This window comes from Salvia hispanica, chromosome 6 (genome assembly GCF_023119035.1).
Source record: "Salvia hispanica cultivar TCC Black 2014 chromosome 6, UniMelb_Shisp_WGS_1.0, whole genome shotgun sequence".
Classification (NCBI taxonomy): domain Eukaryota; kingdom Viridiplantae; phylum Streptophyta; class Magnoliopsida; order Lamiales; family Lamiaceae; genus Salvia; species Salvia hispanica.
Window position 1 is genome coordinate 13,373,017 of NC_062970.1, and position 20,578 is coordinate 13,393,594.

Genomic DNA, 20,578 nt, shown 5'->3' on the forward strand with positions numbered 1-20,578 from the left:
ATGGGGATATATGAAGCCAATATAATGCAAAAACGTGAGAATGACTGATTTGGTAGATAAAAAGAACTCAACTAATTGAGAATATAAAAACTCAATACAAAATTATATATTCAAAGTCTATCTTTCAAGTTCAACAATAAAGCCTTTATATAGTCAAAGGGAAATCTTAAAATTATAGAAAATAAAACTAAAAGGAAAATAATTAAAAAGGAAAATAAGCAAAATAGGAAAACCTAATTTGTAGAAGGAAAAACAATTACTTCTAGTAATATTTTTTCATCTACTAATTCTATTAACTAGGAAATAAATAAAATCCAAAATATAATTTTCTTAGTCTCCAAGTCTTATCTCCTATTACTGCATCACAATAGCTTTTGGACACATGTAAGGATTGGGGTGTCTAATTCGAGCACTTTAAGGTGCTGTTTGGTTGATGTATCATGTATTAGAGGGAAAAGATTAACTGTGATAAAACTAGTGTTTGATATACTGTTATTATAAGCCCAAAACCTTGTGTTTATTTTATGGCTCGAGTTTATTTTAACTAATTCCACTATTGATTTTCACCATTTTATTTTTTCTTGATTGCATAAATTTTCTCATTTCTTCTTCTCTTTCTTCTTTGTGCCCGGAGTGGATCACCTACTCCAAAACGCGTCACGTATTATTATCGATTGATCGATTTATTCGGTTTACTATTTATAATCTTATTAATTAAACATTTTCCTGTTTTATCTTGATTTTAATCTTACATGCCAGATAACAACATAGTACTAATTTTTATCATGACTTGTATACCAGACTCATACTAATATATTCTTAAAATTAGTATGGGCTTTAATCCTACATGACTCTCAAACAGCCTATCTGCAGTGTTTATGGTATTTACAATGTTGTGCACAAATAAGTAGAATACTTACAGATTCACAAGCTTTTCAGCATTGTCCACAATACTAAACATTTAAGAACTTGAACACATATTCAGGAACTAATTTTGGGCACTACCCACATCCCTTTGAATGCTAAAATGTTAAAACAATTTCATGTGGCAGGCTCTGATTTAGCAGCAAAGTAGTATGCTCTTACACACGACACATCGTACAAGCACAACATGCTCAAAGTCCGCAATGCTGGTATAGCACACCGATACGTGGTCAATAAGTGAATCTTACACGATACTTACGTATGCTCTTATGTGTATATAAATTTGCAACAAAATTAATATTATTTAGTGAATCTCGGTCGCCGGCACTTGGTCAAGAAAGGAATTGTGAGAATTGATTATTATAGAACCGTATATTTTTTGGGTTGCAAATATTGGATTTTCGTGGGCTTGGTATAGTTGTAAGGTGTAGAAATCTTGCCAAGGCATAAGGGAATCGTGGCTGCGACATTTAAAAATAACTGTATCTAATAGCTCTTTTGCCGGCGGACTAAATATTTGTCATCATTTATATTTTTTTGTCTCTAACAATAATGTTTATAAATGAGTCTTTTTCTTGGTTGTTCTGAATTCTATATTTTACTTGCTACCACTACCTTTGACATCCCCACAATGCAATTGGTCTCAACCACACTCTAGTTAAATTATTAATTAGTTTTCCATATTCTGTTACAAGAAATTAAGTGTATGTATGTTTGTGTATGCCAAGTGGTTATGTGACTTAATTATTCGTTTTTAAATAAAGCCAATATGTGAGTTATTAGTGGTCATCATTTTATTGATTTCACAAACAAATCCAGCAGTTAATATTTATTTATGGAAAAAAATCAAATTCTGATAAAAGTTTATTATACTCGGCAAATAATAAACAAAGCTACTGATGAGTGATGACTATGTCTCATTTCCCGATGTATCTAACCTATAATGTGATTAAAGTTTTGTTAAAAAACATATCATATGAATTTTACACAACATATGTCATACTACGATTTTCACATAGCGAAAGAACTTGAAAATGCTTTTGATTGTGAAGATTTTGCTTTATAACATGTCTTTTGAAAATTTGGGGAATCTATAAAGTTTGTCACTGAATTAGATAAAAAACAACTGCCAAAAGAAAGTCATGTTGTTTCCCTTGCATCTATATACCACTTCTGTCTACAGTATTTGTAGAATCTCAATTTGATGGAATAATTAACCATATTTGTGAATAATATAGTAAGTAGTAGTTTTTAATTTTATCACAATGCATGTTTATTTTGGACATCACATGAGCTCCAACAGGTGATTAGTGTTTCAAGATTTTATAAAATAGAATACTTGAAAAGTTTATATTTTATCAATATAGAAATATGAACTTGCATGCTAGACTGAGAATAAAATATTTTTTTTTACAAAACGATTAAAGAGGGATGAAATGCGAAGGATATATTTTTGAAATTACAAAATATAATTATTTTTACAAAGCGATTGTTGCTCATAATATTGTGAAAAAATAAATAAATTGTGTATGATGAACATTATATCTTATTTATTACTTCTAGTTAGAAGCTTAGTTTGACAAACATATTCAGAAATCTAAAATATCTTGTAAGTTGTTTTATGAAATGTATAAATTCAGCAAATTAAAGGTTAGTTTGACAAAGGTTGTTGAAGCTATCATCCAGTGAATAAAGAATGGAAGTAAAATCTAACCATGAATGGTTGGCTACTACTCTAACACCATACGTGAGACTGATGGTAACTCAAAAGACTAAAATATAATGGAATTTCCACGCCATTTGGATCGGAGGTGGGATTGATCGACCCCAACCCTACCCAGACCCAATGAACTAAATTTAATTTTTACAATTTTGTTTTGGACGATTCACAAAATCTTGCCACTTTTTATGCATATAGTAAGCGATAAGACATTGACGGCCACAAAACATTTCATTGTATAAATATATTTCCACAAAAACAGAATTTCTCCCACGCACGATGCCATAGCAAGAAACACATTATGCACCCTTTATTTAATCTTTTGTCAACTCCCTACCAAAATAGTAAATGCACAAAAATAAATAATATCTTGATCAACGGTTTCCTTAACCACCCATCACAACTCGACACGAATGGACAAAGGCAGGTAGGCACACATCTCTAGACATTCTCATAGGTTGCCACGTTACCAAAATCCACAACTTAGGAAACTATGACTTCGTCTACTACAATGGGAATTCTCCACCCAATTTACATAACTGCATATTTCAGCATTTTTAGTAATGATAAACATTTGGAATAATGCAATGCTTTACATGTGTTTCCCAAACATTCGTTGAACATGTTATTGTTGAATGAGATTGATTACATGTTTTGGAAGATGATTTAGTGATGAAGTGAATATACATACGACATGTCATATCTTTAAAATCGTCAATATTGTATCGAGGGCATCTTTATAGTATCCCGAATCAGTATAGCTAGAACAAAAGGATTGAACACCCATATCCCAACGAAGACCGTAACCATACTTATTTTTAAGACGGAAGTTCATTCAATGTACACCAAAATAGCAAGTAAGGGTTTTACAGTCAAACAAACAAAATGATTAAAATGTGTTTATAGTGAAAATAGTCACATAAGGAAAAAAAGCTTAAATTAATATGTAGGAACATTTGTGGATAATATTCTATTACTGATTCACTTCTAGACTATTACTACTGTGTTGATTAAAAAAAAGGAATTATTGAGTTTGATTGTCGATAGTTTAGTAATACTTTAAACCAATCAGTATTAGAATAATGGGGGCCTTTGCGTCTAGAATTATGTAGTATCAAATTTGGCTAGGATTTGTGATCCAATCGTTCAATATTGACACCTGGAGATGTTATTGATGAATACTTATATAATAATAATAGTTATAATAATTAATAAATGAGACGATATCATCTTTATGCGTTATGGAAGCATGCATCAGTCTCATTACTAGTTATAATGCTACTATAATTAGTACTGATAATAATGTTGATAGAAATGATTAGTAGTACTATATTATATTTACATCAATGGATCGATCATGAAATACAGTAAATTATACTTTTAACTTTTGTTGTTCTAGAACAAATAAACTTTTGCTAATTATGAAACAGTACTAACAAGAATATAATTTTCATTAAAACATTTTTCTATTCTTCCAACCCTATATATAGAAATGCGTCAACGGTGGAGAAACATTTGCGGCGTCTGCTTATGTAACTAAATTGGTACATATCATATCACTAATGAGTATGTGCATGAACATGAGGAACATTAAAAAGAGCATGAACATGTTTCAATTTTATGTATTTTTCATCATAGTATTGGCCAAATATGGTTCCTAATATATGACCGTTTTATCAATTTGGTCCTTAACATTATCTTTTTTATGATTTGGTTCTTCACAAATAAACTCGGACCCGAATCGATCCCCACTTAACAGAACCGTAAAAAAATAGACGATGACCGCAATTTGACTATATTAAATTACTAATGGTAATTAATTATACCTAATTATAATTCTTAATTCCTATTAAATTACAAATTATTCATTTCATTTTGCAACTGATACTATCTTTTTTCCAATTTTGCTAATAGGAAAAGAATTATAATTAGGTATAATTAATTACCATTAGTAATTTAATATAGTCAAATTGCGGTCATCGTCTATTTTTTGACGGTTATGTTAAGTGGGGACCGATTCGGGTCCGAGTTTATTTGTGAAGGACCAAATAATCAAACAAATAATGTTAAGGACCAAATTGATAAAACGACCAATATGTTAGGGACCACATTTGGCCTTTACTCTTTTCATTATTATTGTTAACATTTTTATACAATCTATTTTATTTTTTTAAATAATTCATACCAACAATCTGGAAAAGAGGAAGGCTCAAATACTTGAGACTAAATGTATTACTACTTGATTCGAATTCACTACCACATGATTTCTAAAATTATTATTCACAATAAATATTTATTCATAAGCTCTAAATTGATTGGAAAAGGCCGACTGGATAATGGGCTTCATTTATATAGCTGCACACTATATAAAAAGGCATATTTTGAGCCCACGACTTACTACAAAACCTTTTAGTGATAAAGCGTTTTAGGCTTTTTTTATCATAATATATTAGTCTCTAAATTAAAATATTATATAAAGTGTAATTTGATAACACTGGATAAGGGAAAAATTAATAGAAATTGAACCTAGTTATCAACATCTCCGATTTCATGTACTATAATTAGGAAATATTCAATAAATTATGACTAAACTTGGAATTTCTTATATAATAATTAGTTACACTTTAATTATTTTATCGAATTAATTCATATGGCTTGTTTACAATGATTCAAAATAAAATTCAATAGTTTATAAATAATTTTTTTATTAATTCTAGTCTAATTAATTTATTTTAAATCTATCGTTCTGGGCCATTTGGCCCGTTTCCAACTAATGGACCTTAGTTTAATGAGCCTTTATTGGGCCTAGTAGTTAACCTAACCCTAATTCACTGTCTTCTTCCTTATTTATTGGATCGGCTTCATTATTCATTTCAAAAAAATGTACTACACCATATAAAATAATTCTAGAAGATCAGAGCTACCCTTCACTTAAAAAAAATGAAGCAAGCTTTCGCATCTCTGAAAGAAATAGGAAAAAAAAATAGAAATAAAAAGTTATACTCCCTGGTTACAATTTTTGCATTGAGTATCTCCCTCAAATTAGTAGGGAATTATATCTCCAAAATCTCATAATTTGTTGGAAGAAAAAAGAGAAAGAAATGTAGTGCAACAATAAAAAAGCATGGTGAGTCACTAGAGCTATAGAAAGAATCCTTGAACCGACATTTCAGTGTGCATGAAATAATAAAGTAGCAAAAATAGAAAGAATATAATCTCCCACCGACAACATCAATTATTTTAATCCTCACTTAGGCATATAAAGAGAGAAGACATCCGAACCTTATCAGATATCAAAGTCCCTTTTAAAAAAGCAAACAAATATGAACTCCCAATTAGCTGAGCCTGAGAAGAAGAAAGAGGTGGAAGATGAACAAGAGGAAGATATCAGCAGCCACTTGCATCTGAAGCCGGCCGGCACACTCGACAAAGCGGTGGTGCTTCGCCGCATCCGCCACCGGAAGCGCGTGAACAAGCTCAAGTCCGCTTTGCAAAGTGTTGTTGCTCTTCCTCCTGCTGCTGATGGAAATCAGAGTTCAGCTCCTCGGATTAGATGGGTTGATGATGCTTTTGCTGCACCTTAATTACATATTACACTATTCTTATTTTTGTAAGTGTGATGATGGTGATGATTTTCGTGTACATCTGATGATAATGGAAGTGTAATATTTATTTTCATTATGGAATGCATCAGTTTGTTTGTCCTTTCTTTTATGGATGGATTTATTGCTTTTTTTTTTTGCATGTGAGCTTATATTCATTAATTTTTTTTTAAATTAATTGACCGAAATTAAATTCTCTCACTCGATGTTAACAATTTGCAATATCTTGAATTTGATTTTCTGATGCACATAATTTTGGAGCTGGAATTTTCATGAAAGTTTTGGTTTATCTCATGAGAGCTATTAGCTGGTCTTAATTACTGTCATATGAAAGATTAGCATGACGACACGACGACGACGACGATGATTATTATTATTATTATTATTATTATTATTATTATTATTATTATTATTATTATTATTATTATTATTATTATTATTATTATTCCCTGATTGGGCGATAACCATTTAATTTGTTGGCCCCATGGTGAATATAATTCACATCTTTCATCATCATCATCATCATCATCTGCGGCTCTGCAACTAATTCTGTTCTCGTCTGATGCATATTATCAATATTTATGGTCATTGCAACCAATTAATTGTTAGGCCATGCTATATCCATGACATCAACGTCTCTAATATCTGCTACTCTCCTTGTGATATATATGGCTCTCAATTCATCACTATGATCTTCAATCATACTCATTGCTATATGATATGACCTTCTTTCTTAAAAAACGACCCCCCCAACTCTAGTGTCTAAAAGACTCCTGATTATGCAAAATGCATAATCGATAGGAGGATCAATTGGCTCCAAGAATGGCTTATTATAATTTATAAACATGTTTGACAAACACCTGCATAAACTGAAGAAAGTAAGTTCAGTAACAACAAAAATTAAAATTTCTATAAGTTGATATGTTTGTAGGGAATTCGTGTTTGATTGATGTACTTACTATTACGTTTTACAGCATAATTGTTAGTTTTCCAATCAATTCATACCATTTGGCCCAGACAACTTAATGATGAAGTTATAGGTTGCTACTTGACACTTCACCCAGTCGGATGGAACCGAGTATGGGTTATGGTTTAATTTATTTATGTTTCTCCTATGTTGGCTCATATGGAAGATTTAGTGATTCTTGCTTTACTTTCTATTTAATTGATTGGTCATTCATTCATTAAATACTATAGACTTTTCTATTAGATTCTAGAGAGATAATCATGCAACTTGCTTTAACATTGCTATGAAATGGCTCCTAATAGGTATATACTACATTATTTTTTTCATTAAAAGTGAAACATTTTCTTTTTAAAGTTTTTCCATTAAACGTGAAATATTTTAAAAAATAAAAAAAAAAATTATTTTTTTATTTCTTATTTCACTCTTCTTCATTAATTCATAAAAGAACACTAAATAAAATTTCATGCCGAAAATCAAATATTTTATATTTATTGGGACGTAGGTAGTATATTATAGCTCATTGAAAGGCTAGGAGAACGTGGGAATCAGCATTTTGCGTCGTCCAAATTCCATTTCCCCTGCGACTAACTCAACGGCCATAACTATTAGACCAATAAAATTCTCCATAAAGATACAAAAATGGGTGTGTTACTGTGTCCGGCTCTAAATCCTTCTGGTCCCACACGTTGTCGGCGAACTAAACCAAATTGGTCATCAAAAACACATTTCTCCCCAAGAAAAGTGTATTGCAAAAGGCAAAAAGGTCATCAAAATTACCACATAATGACAATTCCAGCTAATATGCAATGAACCTTCCTTCAATTCATGCACCATCTATTTATACAACGTGAAAATATCACAGCCATAATTGAACATCAACAAACAACATTTTCCAAGGCACCTATCCATGGCCTCAACTAGGCTGCTTAGATTGTCTAAGCCTTTAGGCTTTACTCATCATGAAACTCTTGTCTCGAGTAGTGATGTTTCGTCAAGGCGCCCCAAGACACTTATGTGTCTGAATATTTCTCCGGCCGGTGCCGGAGAGAGGAAGCCGGCTCCGGTGAAGGCAGCCGGCTGTAGCTCAACCTATGCTGTCGTTTCGGAGCCGAAGACGGAGAAAAGGATGGATTTGGAGCTCCTGTTTAGATATGTTGCTGATGCTTTCTCCTATTGGAGGAAGTTTGTTCTGCAACAAAGGGCATGGGGATTGCATATACAGATGTTCCTTGAAAAGGTAGGATTTTTATTTTGTTTTTTTAAAATTTGGTGGATTATTGATAGCAGAACTAATTGTGTTTTTGTTGACTGCAGGCTATAGTCGACTGCCGATTCTTTGCATTGTTGGCGATTGGTGGATCTTTGATTTGTTCCCTACTATGTTTTTTGGAGGTAATGATGAATTTAAAATTATGAAATTCAGGATAATTATAATTGAATATAATTAATATCTGATTGATTGCAGGGGTGTTTTCTAGTAACAGGGTCATATTTTCATGCACTTTTACGAATGTCGGAGCAAGCGCAAGTGGTCCACCAATTAATCGAAGCTATTGGTATGAGTCAATCATTTTGTTTCATTGTTTTGCTCTTACACAGTATTTTATGTGATTAGTGGTGCAATTACATATGCAGTTTAATAAAGTATGTAGATTACAAAAGTTTGATTCTTTGTTTCAAATCTCCATGGCAGATATGTTCATCATGGGAACAGCAATGCTTGTTTTCGCAATGGCATTATACGTTATGTTCGTCGGATCACCAGATTCTACAGTGTCCAAGAATTTCAATCTCAAGGTAATCCCCATTCTTGAAGGAAAGCACAATTAATAAGCTTCATAGCACTCTTAAATGTCTTTCCATTGTTATGCCACATGCCGTGTGTCATGAGCATCATCCTTAAACATTACTCTCGTTTGTGTGGTTACAGAAGTGGATGGGGAGGGGATCTGCGATGGAAGCAAAGGCGAAAATCGGGCATGCTGTAATGCTGATTCTGCAAGTGCAAGTGCTGGATAAATTCAGGACCATAGGAGTGAGCAGTGGCATGGATCTTGCATGCTTTGCTGGGGCTATATTTCTATCCTCGGCTTCAATATTCATCCTCTCTAGAATCTCTGACCCTGCCCACCTCCACAAACACTAAACATTTCATCATCATACAAACTAGTTCGAAACAGGCAAATTAGATTCTAGTATATTCTTTGATTTGTACTATATAATTCATTAACGGGAAATTATCATTTTTATGAATATATATTCCGCCAATTCATTGATTACAACCGGAAATACGCAAATCAGCTACTTGAAGAAATAGATTTACACTAAGCATAACGATCATGAATCAAGCGTGTAATCTCTAATACAACAGACAGATCGCGAGCATCCGCCAAAATACAAGGAAGAGAGAGAAGGAAAATGAATATGACCAGCAACTTTTTTACAATCATAACACAAAAACTGAAAGTCACTGGCCGCTCATCTACATAGATGCCAGTAGATCTCTCATTTCTGGAACAGGAGGGATGGACTCAGTTGGATAAATTTTAACGACGAGTTGGGCAAAGCTGTCGTACTTGTCAAGAAACTCTTTCTGCCATTAGTTTTAGATACATCAGTAAGATAGTAGAGAGATTACTATATAACTAAAGAATACGACAAGGAGGAAAACCATGGAGCACATAATTGGCCACTATCATTGCAACGGCAGTTTCGAGTTTTCCGGAGATTACTATATAAGTAAAGAATACCTTGCACTTGTCCCATAGTGAAGGCAACAACTCCTCTGAGGTCAAATTCTTCTGTAATCGTTTATACATTGCTCCGATGGATTTGTCAACCTATATGTTATAAGTTATAATAATTTTTGTTAGAGGGGATTGTTCTAGTCAGATGCAAATCTCAAAGTCAGTAATCAGTCATACCCCGGATAGACTTGATTTCACAACTTTGCGTAAATCCATTTTCGACAATCCAAGCTGGAACGGAATCTGAAATTTTGCACTATCTCATGTTTACTCTCAGAAAATATAGTACGAAAAAGCTCAGGAGACTAAAAGACTTAGAATGCTGAAGTTGACATGGCATCAATTAAAAACTGAAGCTTGTATGCATCTTTCATGACTCATAGTGTCATCATACACAGCAAAATGATAAGGACAAGAGTTTGGATGGAAAATTATAATCACTTTCCTACAAGAAATTACAAGAAATGATGAAATATCAAGTGAAATATGTCATGAATATGCTACTTACTAGGAGAGACTTAAAAACTGGGGTGGTGGAGAATATGAAGAAGATGAACAAGAAAAAAAGAAAAAAAATTAAATTCTAGAACCAGCGAGATTTGTAAGGAATTTGCTTCAGGGTTACCTCTTCTGGTGTAATTGTGTACATTAAGTCCTCTATTCTGCGAGAAAACTGGAAGAGCCGTTCAAATTGCTGCAGTGGAAACATTAAATAATTATTCAATGTGTAGAATAGAGAGTGCTGGTAAAAGAAAACTGGAAAAGCTGTTCAAACCAGTATAACAATAAATGATCAAATAGAGCGCGCTGGTAAAAGAAAAGGAATAATTGTCTAATAATGGACCAGATGGCATCTAAAAACTAAACACAGAGGAGCATCCAGAACAACAAAAAAGAGCAACACAAGCAAACTCCTGAGCTTTAAGATGCCAATGATGGATATTCAGAAGTGACTACGGGTGATGGGACGATAGCAGCTTGTGGAAATCACTCATATAGTTTGCTTCTTTCTCTCTCTTTCACAGATATTTCCATTCAATGTAGGACATCCAGCATAAGATTAGAGACAGTGTTTGAAAGTTGAAGTCTTATTGGCTAACTAACCAAGAAAAGCAAAATGGAGGAATAAGATGGAAAAAGGAGAGAACTACAAGGCATCTTATGGGATGCTAATATTATTATTTATTAGAGTGAGGAACAGAGATAAGACCTTTTCACATGAAAGAGAATAACTTACATATAAGATAATTGTGTTTATAAAGCGTGTGCAGGCTTGTTCATACGCTTCACTTGCTTGGTGATAAAACTTTGCTAAAGTGGGCACGACATTGGCCAGGTCATACAGACTGCACAGTGTTATTAGGTTGTGAATATCACAGTTCTTGGTAGCAGCCACAAAAAACAAATATTAGGTATAAACAATAACAAATAACATAATGTGGTTCAGAGAATGACCACAATCTGATATCAATACCTGTTCTGAAATGCTGCATAATTTTCTAAAAGCAAAATATCTGCATACTTTGGGTCTGATTGAGCAATTTTGTCCAATGTAACAAACATTACAGTTACCTGTGAAAATATGTTTTACACATCAGAAAATTTCAATTCAGGAAATGTAATATTGATTTATTGGATATAGTACTCAAAGTATCAATGATCAAATCAGCTTACATCTACAATAATGATTAAAAATTGAAAATTAATAATTATAGCAATAGTCATAACTAAAACAGATTAAGATGAGCTACTTCATTAAGCCTGAAACATGAATCTAGAAGAATTTGGCTCCAAAATCACTGACAGCTTCTACGTGTACACCATAATTCAAATAGAACAGCCACAACAGGCACATTCCAAAATATAAACAAGAAATCAGATGGTTTGTCATACTCTTCAATGATTCCCTTCTCAAATCACAGATAAGTGATATTGTATCTTTAATTATACTAGTAATGATGAATAAAGAGGTAACTGAATACTACTAGTAAAACCCATAACATGCATCATATGTCAGAATCTAGCTAAAATAGTAACAATAAAATCAAATATATATTTAAAGAAATTGATTCTAAGAGAAGCACTTACAAACTTTGTGTAAGCGCGATCAACCAAATCCCTTGATTGTCCTTGTATGTATTGCTCCATACGTGTTGCAAGAGTAGCAAATCTATGACAACACTAACAGTAAATTCATGGCTGATAATTGTTGACTGCCTAAGAAAGCCACATTAATAAACATGTAGGGAACTAAGTTCTCAAAAGGAAATTTTAAGATCACAAAAATACTTGTGGAAAATAAAATAAGAAAGTCAACTAAGACATTCAAGTTCAATTTCTGAGCAAATTATACATCCAACCTTGCAGTTGGTTGCAACTATTTGTTAACATCGGTAACTAATCTCATTTGAAGCCAGCCAACTTCACTTCTGCCCATCTCTTTTAACTATGGAGACTATCAGTCAACCCCTACCATCCATCCATTATTCTCAAAGTTGCTAAACTGGAGCACACTCAACATTGTTATAAGTAATGTAAGCACATAGTGCTTAGTAATAGTAGCTTATCTGAGTATGACAAAGACATAGTGCTGACCTGAAACCGCATCTTAAATAGCATCTAGTTAGATGCAGCTTGATACCTATAGAACTAGTCTAATGTTGTGTGGTTACTGGTTAAGCTATCTCTATTGCTTGATGTGGCTAAATAATCCATATGATCTATTACTATGCAAGAAGCAATCCAAAGCAAAGTTTTAAAGCTTGTCGTCAGAAAGTATTATGGCCTTGGTCCTCTTGGTCAAACAATCATGCACATGATAGAGGATGCAAAACAGGCACTACAGCTAACAAATTACAAAATCCCATCATCAAGATAGCAAAAGGATTTTGTACCATTACTAAAACTTCAAAGACCTTGAGGTTGAGTTTACCTTGGTATATATGACAAGACTCCCACTTGTCGAACATTTCGCTCATTCCTCTCAATCTGGTGGCAAGCTTCATCCACAAACTGGAACACAGTGTACATGTTTAAGGGGATGAAAATCTCCAGTCATTGTATTAAATTTATAATAGCTCTATTATATACCTGTAGTTGACGTTATATATAACTAAGTTGATGCCAGATTTTATAGCCAAAACCAATTATTGATATTTCATAGCATATTTCACAGTGCTGCTTTTAAAATACGATCTAAAAATTGTCATGAGACCTTCAAGATATGTCAGGATTTGACAATCTTAAGCACATAGCTCAAAAAGCATAAACATGGAGTTTGATTACACTTCAAGTTGGATAGCGTTATTCAGCCTTTTTTATTCCGATCACCTGGGAAAACTCCCTCCCCCAAAGATAGGATTTAGTGACCCTTAGCAGCTAATTTTCTATTTTACGTTGCTATAGTACTTCAAGCTAATTGAGATATTGATAGAAATTAGAAGACTAACATATTTTTGAAAACCATACAGACCACACTCTGTACATACCCCTTTGTTCTAATTCAGGAATTTGTTTCTCCTACTAAAACACAATGACTTACACGACTGAACTGCGTAGAAATTCTGTTTTCGAGGTCATCCAGCAAAATACGCACGAATCCTGCCGCATCAGCTTTTTGACCAGAAATATAGCGTTCTGTTGTACCATGCATAGATATACAACGAAGGGGGTCGATCTTGTATGCCCAGTCCACAACAGCATAGAAATCTTCCTAGAATTTAACAGGAAGAAATAAAAGGTGAAGAAGAATATCCATAAGAAATAGGAACTTAAGCTATATATCAGAGAATTAAGACTTGCAGATACAAATATAAAATACCTGTATCCCATCAAGCAAATCATGAAGTGATTCATTTAAAGCCTGCAGATCTGCAGACTTTTTAACTGCAAAAGTGCAAGGGGGTAATGTGTTAAACGTGTCCCAGTTGGCAGAAACAGGCACGTAGAGAGAATAAGAGATGGAGATTACCATCATTGTCATTATCATCAATGTCCATGATGCCCAAATCATCATCGTTTTCATCATCAGTGAGTACACTTTTGTTGCCATTGGCAAGGCCTCCAGGTGGAACAAGAGCTGGCACTTCAAAGCACATGAAGTGCGCGAAGAAAGAGCTCTAGAGTTCAGCAACAATAGAATATGTAAGAAGTAATAATCTTTCAAAAAAGAGAAAGCAGCAAAAGCAACAGGATACTGAAGTTAAAGGAAGCTCATTATAACCTCATCCACTAGAAGAGGAATAAAAATGGTCAGCATTTTTGCATATGCCTCTGAAACTGTAGATGTGTCTGCACTACTGGCACTTTGATTAGATCCTGTGGAACCATCAAGCCACACCGTCGGATTCCTTGATGCCTTAGTACTAGCACGAAGTTCATTTGCAAACTCACGGGCCTGGAGTGGCAATCATAACTGATGTCTAAGGTGAAATTTGATGTATAAAATGAATGAAAAGACAGATCAAAATGTTAAGTACAAATCAGATAAAACAAAATGGAAAGATCAACATCAAGTAACATGTTTTGAAATTTGCATGACAATCATGGTTCCCACACTGTTAATGGCAGATAAAATATCTGCTTTAGCCCTAGAAGATAACACATCAGTTTCTACAGATTACAGAAACATGACACAAATATGCATAGAATCATTCAGAAGAATATCAAGCTAAATATCATTAATGTTATAATTCATCCAAAAGCATAACACTGTTTGGACAATTATTTTCACTAGGAAACTTCCCTTTTTATTTGGATATCCATAAGAGAACATAACTTGGGACTTAGGGATTATTTACGTAAAGCATATCCTGATAATGAGATAATATCCAGTAATACTGAAAGCAATTCATGCATAAGACAATCATAATTCTATTATAGACAGCATAACAGTGGGGTCAAAGACCAAAACAACTGACAAAACCTTTTTAAACGACATGCAGCTGTAGATGCAAACACGAAGATACATTAGACAAGAAAATGAAGAACCGCTTAGCTGTATCCTGACCTCTCGACGTAGAAGCAAATTCAAAGAGCTGCAATAAGCTTTCCTCAGTGGACCCAAGCAATTCTTATCTAGAGTCTGCAAATGTAAAGGGGGGGGGGGGGGGGGGGAAGCAAGCAACAGAAGCTCCAAATTAAAGCATGGTATGAAGAAATAGTGTAGCTCGAGACTGTTAGCAACAACACCAACCATCTGTTTCACTGTACCTTCAAGTGTTGCAAGAGGCGTGCATATGTTCTGCACTTGTATCTTAAATCCGCATGATCTGGCCTCTTCAGTTGTCCGCGCTGTTAATGACCAAGACAACAGCAAAATTACAATCATTATTGCAGACCAATAATTACAAATCAACAGTATCATTACACGGCATACCTGAGAGAAGTAACTCTTATCACTTATCATGAAATCCACCAAACTAGTAAAATAGTTCCTCAGGAATTCAGATGCTCTTTTGACAAAATTATTTCTCAACTTGTCAAGTTCTGCCCGCTTCTCCCTAACCTGTTCACCACCATATCCAGTAAGATAATTATCCCAAAATTTTTAAACAAGACTAAGCTGTATCAGATAACCAGTTTCAATTCAGAAACTAATTATTTCTCTTCAAGTATAGTCCCGAGAAGAGAAACTTCATAAAGCTCAGAATAACAAATAACTTAAACTCCTTCTGAGTCTTAATATATAATGTTATATTGAATGAATAACTACAGTCTGCAAACTTGACAAGAGAAGTCAGATTTTCCAAAAACTATGGCCAGAAGAGAAACTTCATAAATCTGATAACAATTCAAAACTTCTTCCAATTCTAACATATAATACTTATTATAATGTTATATGATATGAATAACTAGAGTGTGCAAACCTTGACCAGAAAAGTAAAAGATTCAAGGCATAAAGCTTACATACAGATCTCATGTTTGCATAGGTACGATCCAAGTGGGGACCTTCAAGGTTTCTTAATGCATTTGCTAACCACTCACAAGCTTCTATGTTCTGAAGCATGCGAGCCTCATCGAATGAGCCCCCTGTAAGGCATGTCGCATACTGCAATTGAAAGGAAAAACAACAAATTAAAAGCTAAATTTTCACATGTACGGACTTGAATGGGGGGAGCTATAGTAAACATGGTACACTTAGTTATGAAACAAAAGACACATTTCACAAACTAGGAAAAAATGAGTAATGACCTCAGATGGGATACGCAGTCTTTCAAGAAGCTTATCAAGTTCTTCAATCAGAGATTTATTATTTACAGACTGCATTTCCAGCTTATTATTTCGCGTTTCAATCTGCAGGCCACCAAGCATAAATATGTTAGCAAACTAGCAATAATGCCCTTGTTTCCTACATGAATTAGGAAAATGACTTAAATATAAAACAGTTAATAAACATATCAAAATACATGGATAGACTAGCTTAGATGTACGGCATGTGCTTGGAACCAAGTATAAGTGGCAAAATCTTGCAGTGGCAATATACATAGTCAACATATATTTTGTTCTAACCACATCTCTCTTATCAAAATTAGGAGCAAACATCAGCAGAAAAAATGGGAGTCTGTGGTATACATAAGTAGGTAGATTAACAAACTTTTCCTTATCTACGGTGTGTAGAGATCTTTACCGACTCTATGTCCTCCCTCATGTGGCGAAGTTTCAAATTGAAAATACCTAGCCATTCATCCATGTCTTCCACACAGCTATTAGCTGACTCAAGCCCTTGTAATACCTGCAGGCAAAGAAAATATGGCTTTATACATATTGCTACTGCAAAAAAAAAAAGCATAATCGAATCTAACCAGACACAGGACGAAAAGGGGCACTGCTGTGCAGACTTTCAGTGTTCCAGAAGTCTAAGTATATGGAAATCCCACAAAAAGAATAGATGCATCACATAACTGATAGGATCATAACTAACCTCATTTATTAAAGGTTCGTTTTCTAAAATTGAATGCACATTTGCTGCTTCTAATGCTTGAAGCTCTCGTTTCAACCGCTCAGAAAATGCCTCGGCTTCACCGATTCCCATAACATAACTGCAGGTTAATGAACATGGTAGACCATGTGGTAAAAACTTAACCATGAACATGAATAAAAGAACTACCTACTCCTTCAAATATGAGGCAATCGTCAATCGAAGGACCCTTGTCTATCAGTAAAATATGTCCACAATGGCAAGTGGCAGGAAAATACTTCTACTGTCTTCCACTATTTGCCAGGACAGTCCAAGGTGTCCTCTCAGTGAAAATATGAGAGGAATCCTAATATACTGATAGCAGCTTGGTTGCACCTTAACAATCTCATTTTAACTGCTGCCAATTAGTCCCACCAATTTTCACATGCATCTAAAGCTATTTTAAAATTAGGTTAAACATATCCCTTAAATGAGGAGTTCAGGTAAAATGTGAAATCTAACCTCACCAGGAAAGAATGAAGGTTAGTGGAGCCACATAAAAGGTAGAGCTAGTCCCCAACTAGAAAAGAATTGATCCTTCAATACTAACATCTTGGTTGCAATCAAGATCATCAACAACAACCATACGATTGAGTACCCATTTTTGTATACATAAAACTCAAGTCTTCAGGCAGTCTTTTCTCACATTAGACTGTTTTTTCCAAATCTTTTCCTTATAGCATACAAAACTGAGTCAGTAATACTTTCTTAAACTTCATTAAAGACAACAGCATGTGCAATGTCGAAAATTCTTAACAAGAATGCCTGAAGAAAATTATTTGCCACAGAATCAAGATAAAGCTTTTAATTTAAGGGTATGCAGTTAGATTAAAATTTACAAAACTAATTAACATGAAAATCTATTTTTAATTTTACATGGTTTATTCAGTCCTCTGAGCTTTATTTAATAGAAATACAAAATGAAGGATCAAATGAAAATAGCTTAATAAGCACAAGGAAAATAAGATAGTGAAGAAAGGATTAGCATTTTTTTACTTAAATTTCACAGAAAAAGAATAATAAATCAATAAAAGTACTGGTAACTAAATCAATAAATCAATAAAAGTACTGGTGGTTAAAAAGAATAGCTGTGAAATCTAACTTAAAACTCCAGGCCAATTTAAAGTGGATTCTTTCTTTGGAGTGGAGGGAGTATGTTTTATTGGTCCATGTCATTTTGGGAATCAAGGAATTATGAAATTTCTAGCAATTAAACAAACAGGGCACAGGTTTCAGCTATTGAGAATTTGTACGAAGCATTAGTTTACTAAATGATGGCACAATCTTCATAAATTATACTGAAGGATTTTCATGCTCAATCCGCACAAATTTTCCTCCCTTAATTTGCATACACTCATATGTAAATTGACATGTTAATTGTTTCCTCCCTTAATTTGCATACCCTCATATGTAAATTGACATGTTAATTGTTTCTTCTTAGTAATACTTTAGGTTTCAAATAAGAATCAATATTAGCTATAGAATCATCGATCAGAATCTAGAAATCAATAAGAATACTCAAGGTTATACATCTAAAGGAACTAGATGAAGACTCATCAATGGCATACTACCATGTCCCAAATGTATTGTAACTGAGCCATACTTCCCGCAAATTAACTCACATTAGCAGTCCCTGAAATCAATTACGTTTAAAGACTCTTCTCCTAAGAAATTGCAATTTTATGCATGAACAAGCATACGTCACAAACCATATCTGGTAAAAACTGGATTTCCTCATAATCAGGATTGTGATACCATGATGCTTTCTTGTTTCCACTTGTAAACATTGCATTACAATAGTAGTTATAACTAGTTTGACTATATTCTAAGAGCTCAGCGCAAGGAAGGAATCTTATATTCAAATAAAGTACATACGTTCCTAAAAGAGCCTCCATATCCTCTTCCTCCACTTGAGATACAAGTTCCCTTTCAACAGTCACTTTTGTGTCAGTTTCTGCAACTGCAGCCACAATAGGCCCATCTTGAACGACACCTTGTTGCTTAGAAATGGCTGGTGTATTTTCCTGTAAAAGATACAAAATAAACTCTGATCACAAAAACGGAGTATAACTATTACAATCATGGTCCTGTAGATGGAAACATTAATAACCAAATCATATCACCCTGCACCTTAGCCCAAAGAGCCATCTCCACAACGTCTATACCAACAACTTTAGGAAGACGACCCAACACATCCTTGCAGATATTTAAGATGCAAAGCAGTATTCGGTTCCTACAACACCGATAGAATTGAAGGGGGAATCATCAGCAGAGGAAGAAGAAGTAAGGCAATTCATAACCAATAACCGGTTGAAGGGGTATACCTGTCATCAACATTGCGCATTGTCCACTGAGGTGGGGCAACACTCTGGCTTCTGAGGTTATCAAATCCCTTGAAGAACAATATCAGCATTATTCACTTTCACAACAATTTTTTAGCATGGAATCATGGATCATGAATTTATGGAAGAAAATATTTTTAGCAAGGATGTATATAGAGGCTAGGAATTATTTACCAGCATAAAAGTACAACTGGTAGGATCATTTGTAACAACTTCGACTTTTGATAGATGCTTCAGCTTGTACAGTTTCGCAGGCTATACAACAATGGAAATAGAAATGTAAGCCAAAACATACTTCAAACTTTCAAAACAAAGTGATATCCCTGATTAGTGCTCATGGATTATAAGCTTGAGTTGTTAAAATTGTTACTCAATATTCGTGAAACCATGTAACTATCTCTACTGTGGTGAACAAGAAGAAACCGAATATATGAAAAAAGATAGTGTACATCATAAAAACTTTAAAATAAGTATATGATACTTACTTCAAGAATATCTGCGGTGGAATACTTTAACACATGAAGAAAAACTGATGCTCCTTGGCCTTTTGCCTTTGCTGCAAGCAACATATCAAGCAATTAGACAAACAATAATAACATCACATGATCAATATTTTATTCATTCCAGAATTAGAACAGAGCAGCTAAGACTGTTCCACCAGTTACTATTATAATATCTACACTATGCACACAATCAACATGAAGAAAAGGTGCAGTCATCTGTTATGTAGCTCATCAAGATCAGAGGAAAGCCTTGAAGATGATCAATAAACCACATTAAAGACCTTTATAACTGTATTCAAGCAATGTTTTTTAGATGAGGAAGGGGATGGAAACAAATTTATTTCAACAGTGCTAACAATACCATCATGCCCAAAATTGAAGCAAACACATGTTTCCCAGCATTCGACGGACCGCTTATTCAAATCCCTTACGCATGTCAAGCTAATGTATTAGTATGAATATCTGTCTTTCCAGTTCCAACACATATCCAGAACATGAGTACGGTAATTCCATCGATCGGCTATCTTCATTTAAATAACAAAAACACATGCACATAGTTAAAAGAATTCATACAAATTTCCCCAAACCTAGTTAAATACAAGAATCTAAATATAGCAAAGTTGACATTGATGTGTCCAACACAATTTCTGATGCTAACTGAAACTGACTTGACAATAGACCTCTAAAATTAGTACTTAGAACACAACTTATGCCAAATATGGAAAACTAATATGATAAGATCGTAACATGAGTTGCGCTCAATCTCGAGGTTTAGAAGAGTAAAAATGCTTTGAGTAGCAACTACTTCCCACCCT

At 33.9% G+C, this 20,578-nt stretch overlaps 2 protein-coding genes across 2 annotated transcripts in view; one reads left to right on the forward strand and one right to left on the reverse strand.

The window, feature by feature from the left end:
• The first annotated feature begins 8,063 nt into the window (after window positions 1–8,063).
• On the forward strand, window positions 8,064–9,468 carry LOC125193167. Its single transcript, XM_048090917.1, has 5 exons — window positions 8,064–8,450; window positions 8,528–8,605; window positions 8,679–8,769; window positions 8,907–9,010; window positions 9,144–9,468. The coding sequence occupies exons 1-5, from the start codon at window positions 8,121–8,123 to the stop codon at window positions 9,357–9,359; spliced, it is 819 nt and encodes a 272-aa protein (XP_047946874.1). The 5' UTR covers window positions 8,064–8,120; the 3' UTR covers window positions 9,360–9,468.
• Window positions 9,469–9,518: 50 nt separating this feature from the next.
• The window catches only part of LOC125194733 (exocyst complex component SEC3A-like), a 12,363-nt gene continuing 1,303 nt past the window's right edge, over window positions 9,519–20,578 (reverse strand). The window contains exons 2-25 of the mRNA XM_048092964.1: window positions 19,746–19,816; window positions 19,435–19,515; window positions 19,243–19,310; window positions 19,049–19,151; window positions 18,794–18,942; window positions 16,883–17,000; window positions 16,589–16,693; window positions 16,153–16,254; window positions 15,872–16,009; window positions 15,338–15,466; window positions 15,172–15,252; window positions 14,969–15,043; window positions 14,183–14,356; window positions 13,931–14,078; window positions 13,781–13,845; window positions 13,502–13,672; window positions 12,893–12,972; window positions 12,049–12,130; window positions 11,435–11,532; window positions 11,198–11,306; window positions 10,586–10,654; window positions 10,138–10,203; window positions 9,964–10,053; window positions 9,519–9,806 (exon numbers count right to left, since the gene is read on the reverse strand). Of these exons, the coding sequence (XP_047948921.1) occupies window positions 9,696–9,806; window positions 9,964–10,053; window positions 10,138–10,203; window positions 10,586–10,654; window positions 11,198–11,306; window positions 11,435–11,532; window positions 12,049–12,130; window positions 12,893–12,972; window positions 13,502–13,672; window positions 13,781–13,845; window positions 13,931–14,078; window positions 14,183–14,356; window positions 14,969–15,043; window positions 15,172–15,252; window positions 15,338–15,466; window positions 15,872–16,009; window positions 16,153–16,254; window positions 16,589–16,693; window positions 16,883–17,000; window positions 18,794–18,942; window positions 19,049–19,151; window positions 19,243–19,310; window positions 19,435–19,515; window positions 19,746–19,816 (2,483 nt within the window). The 3' untranslated portion in view covers window positions 9,519–9,695. The remainder of the gene's footprint in view (window positions 9,807–9,963; window positions 10,054–10,137; window positions 10,204–10,585; window positions 10,655–11,197; window positions 11,307–11,434; window positions 11,533–12,048; window positions 12,131–12,892; window positions 12,973–13,501; window positions 13,673–13,780; window positions 13,846–13,930; window positions 14,079–14,182; window positions 14,357–14,968; window positions 15,044–15,171; window positions 15,253–15,337; window positions 15,467–15,871; window positions 16,010–16,152; window positions 16,255–16,588; window positions 16,694–16,882; window positions 17,001–18,793; window positions 18,943–19,048; window positions 19,152–19,242; window positions 19,311–19,434; window positions 19,516–19,745; window positions 19,817–20,578) is intronic.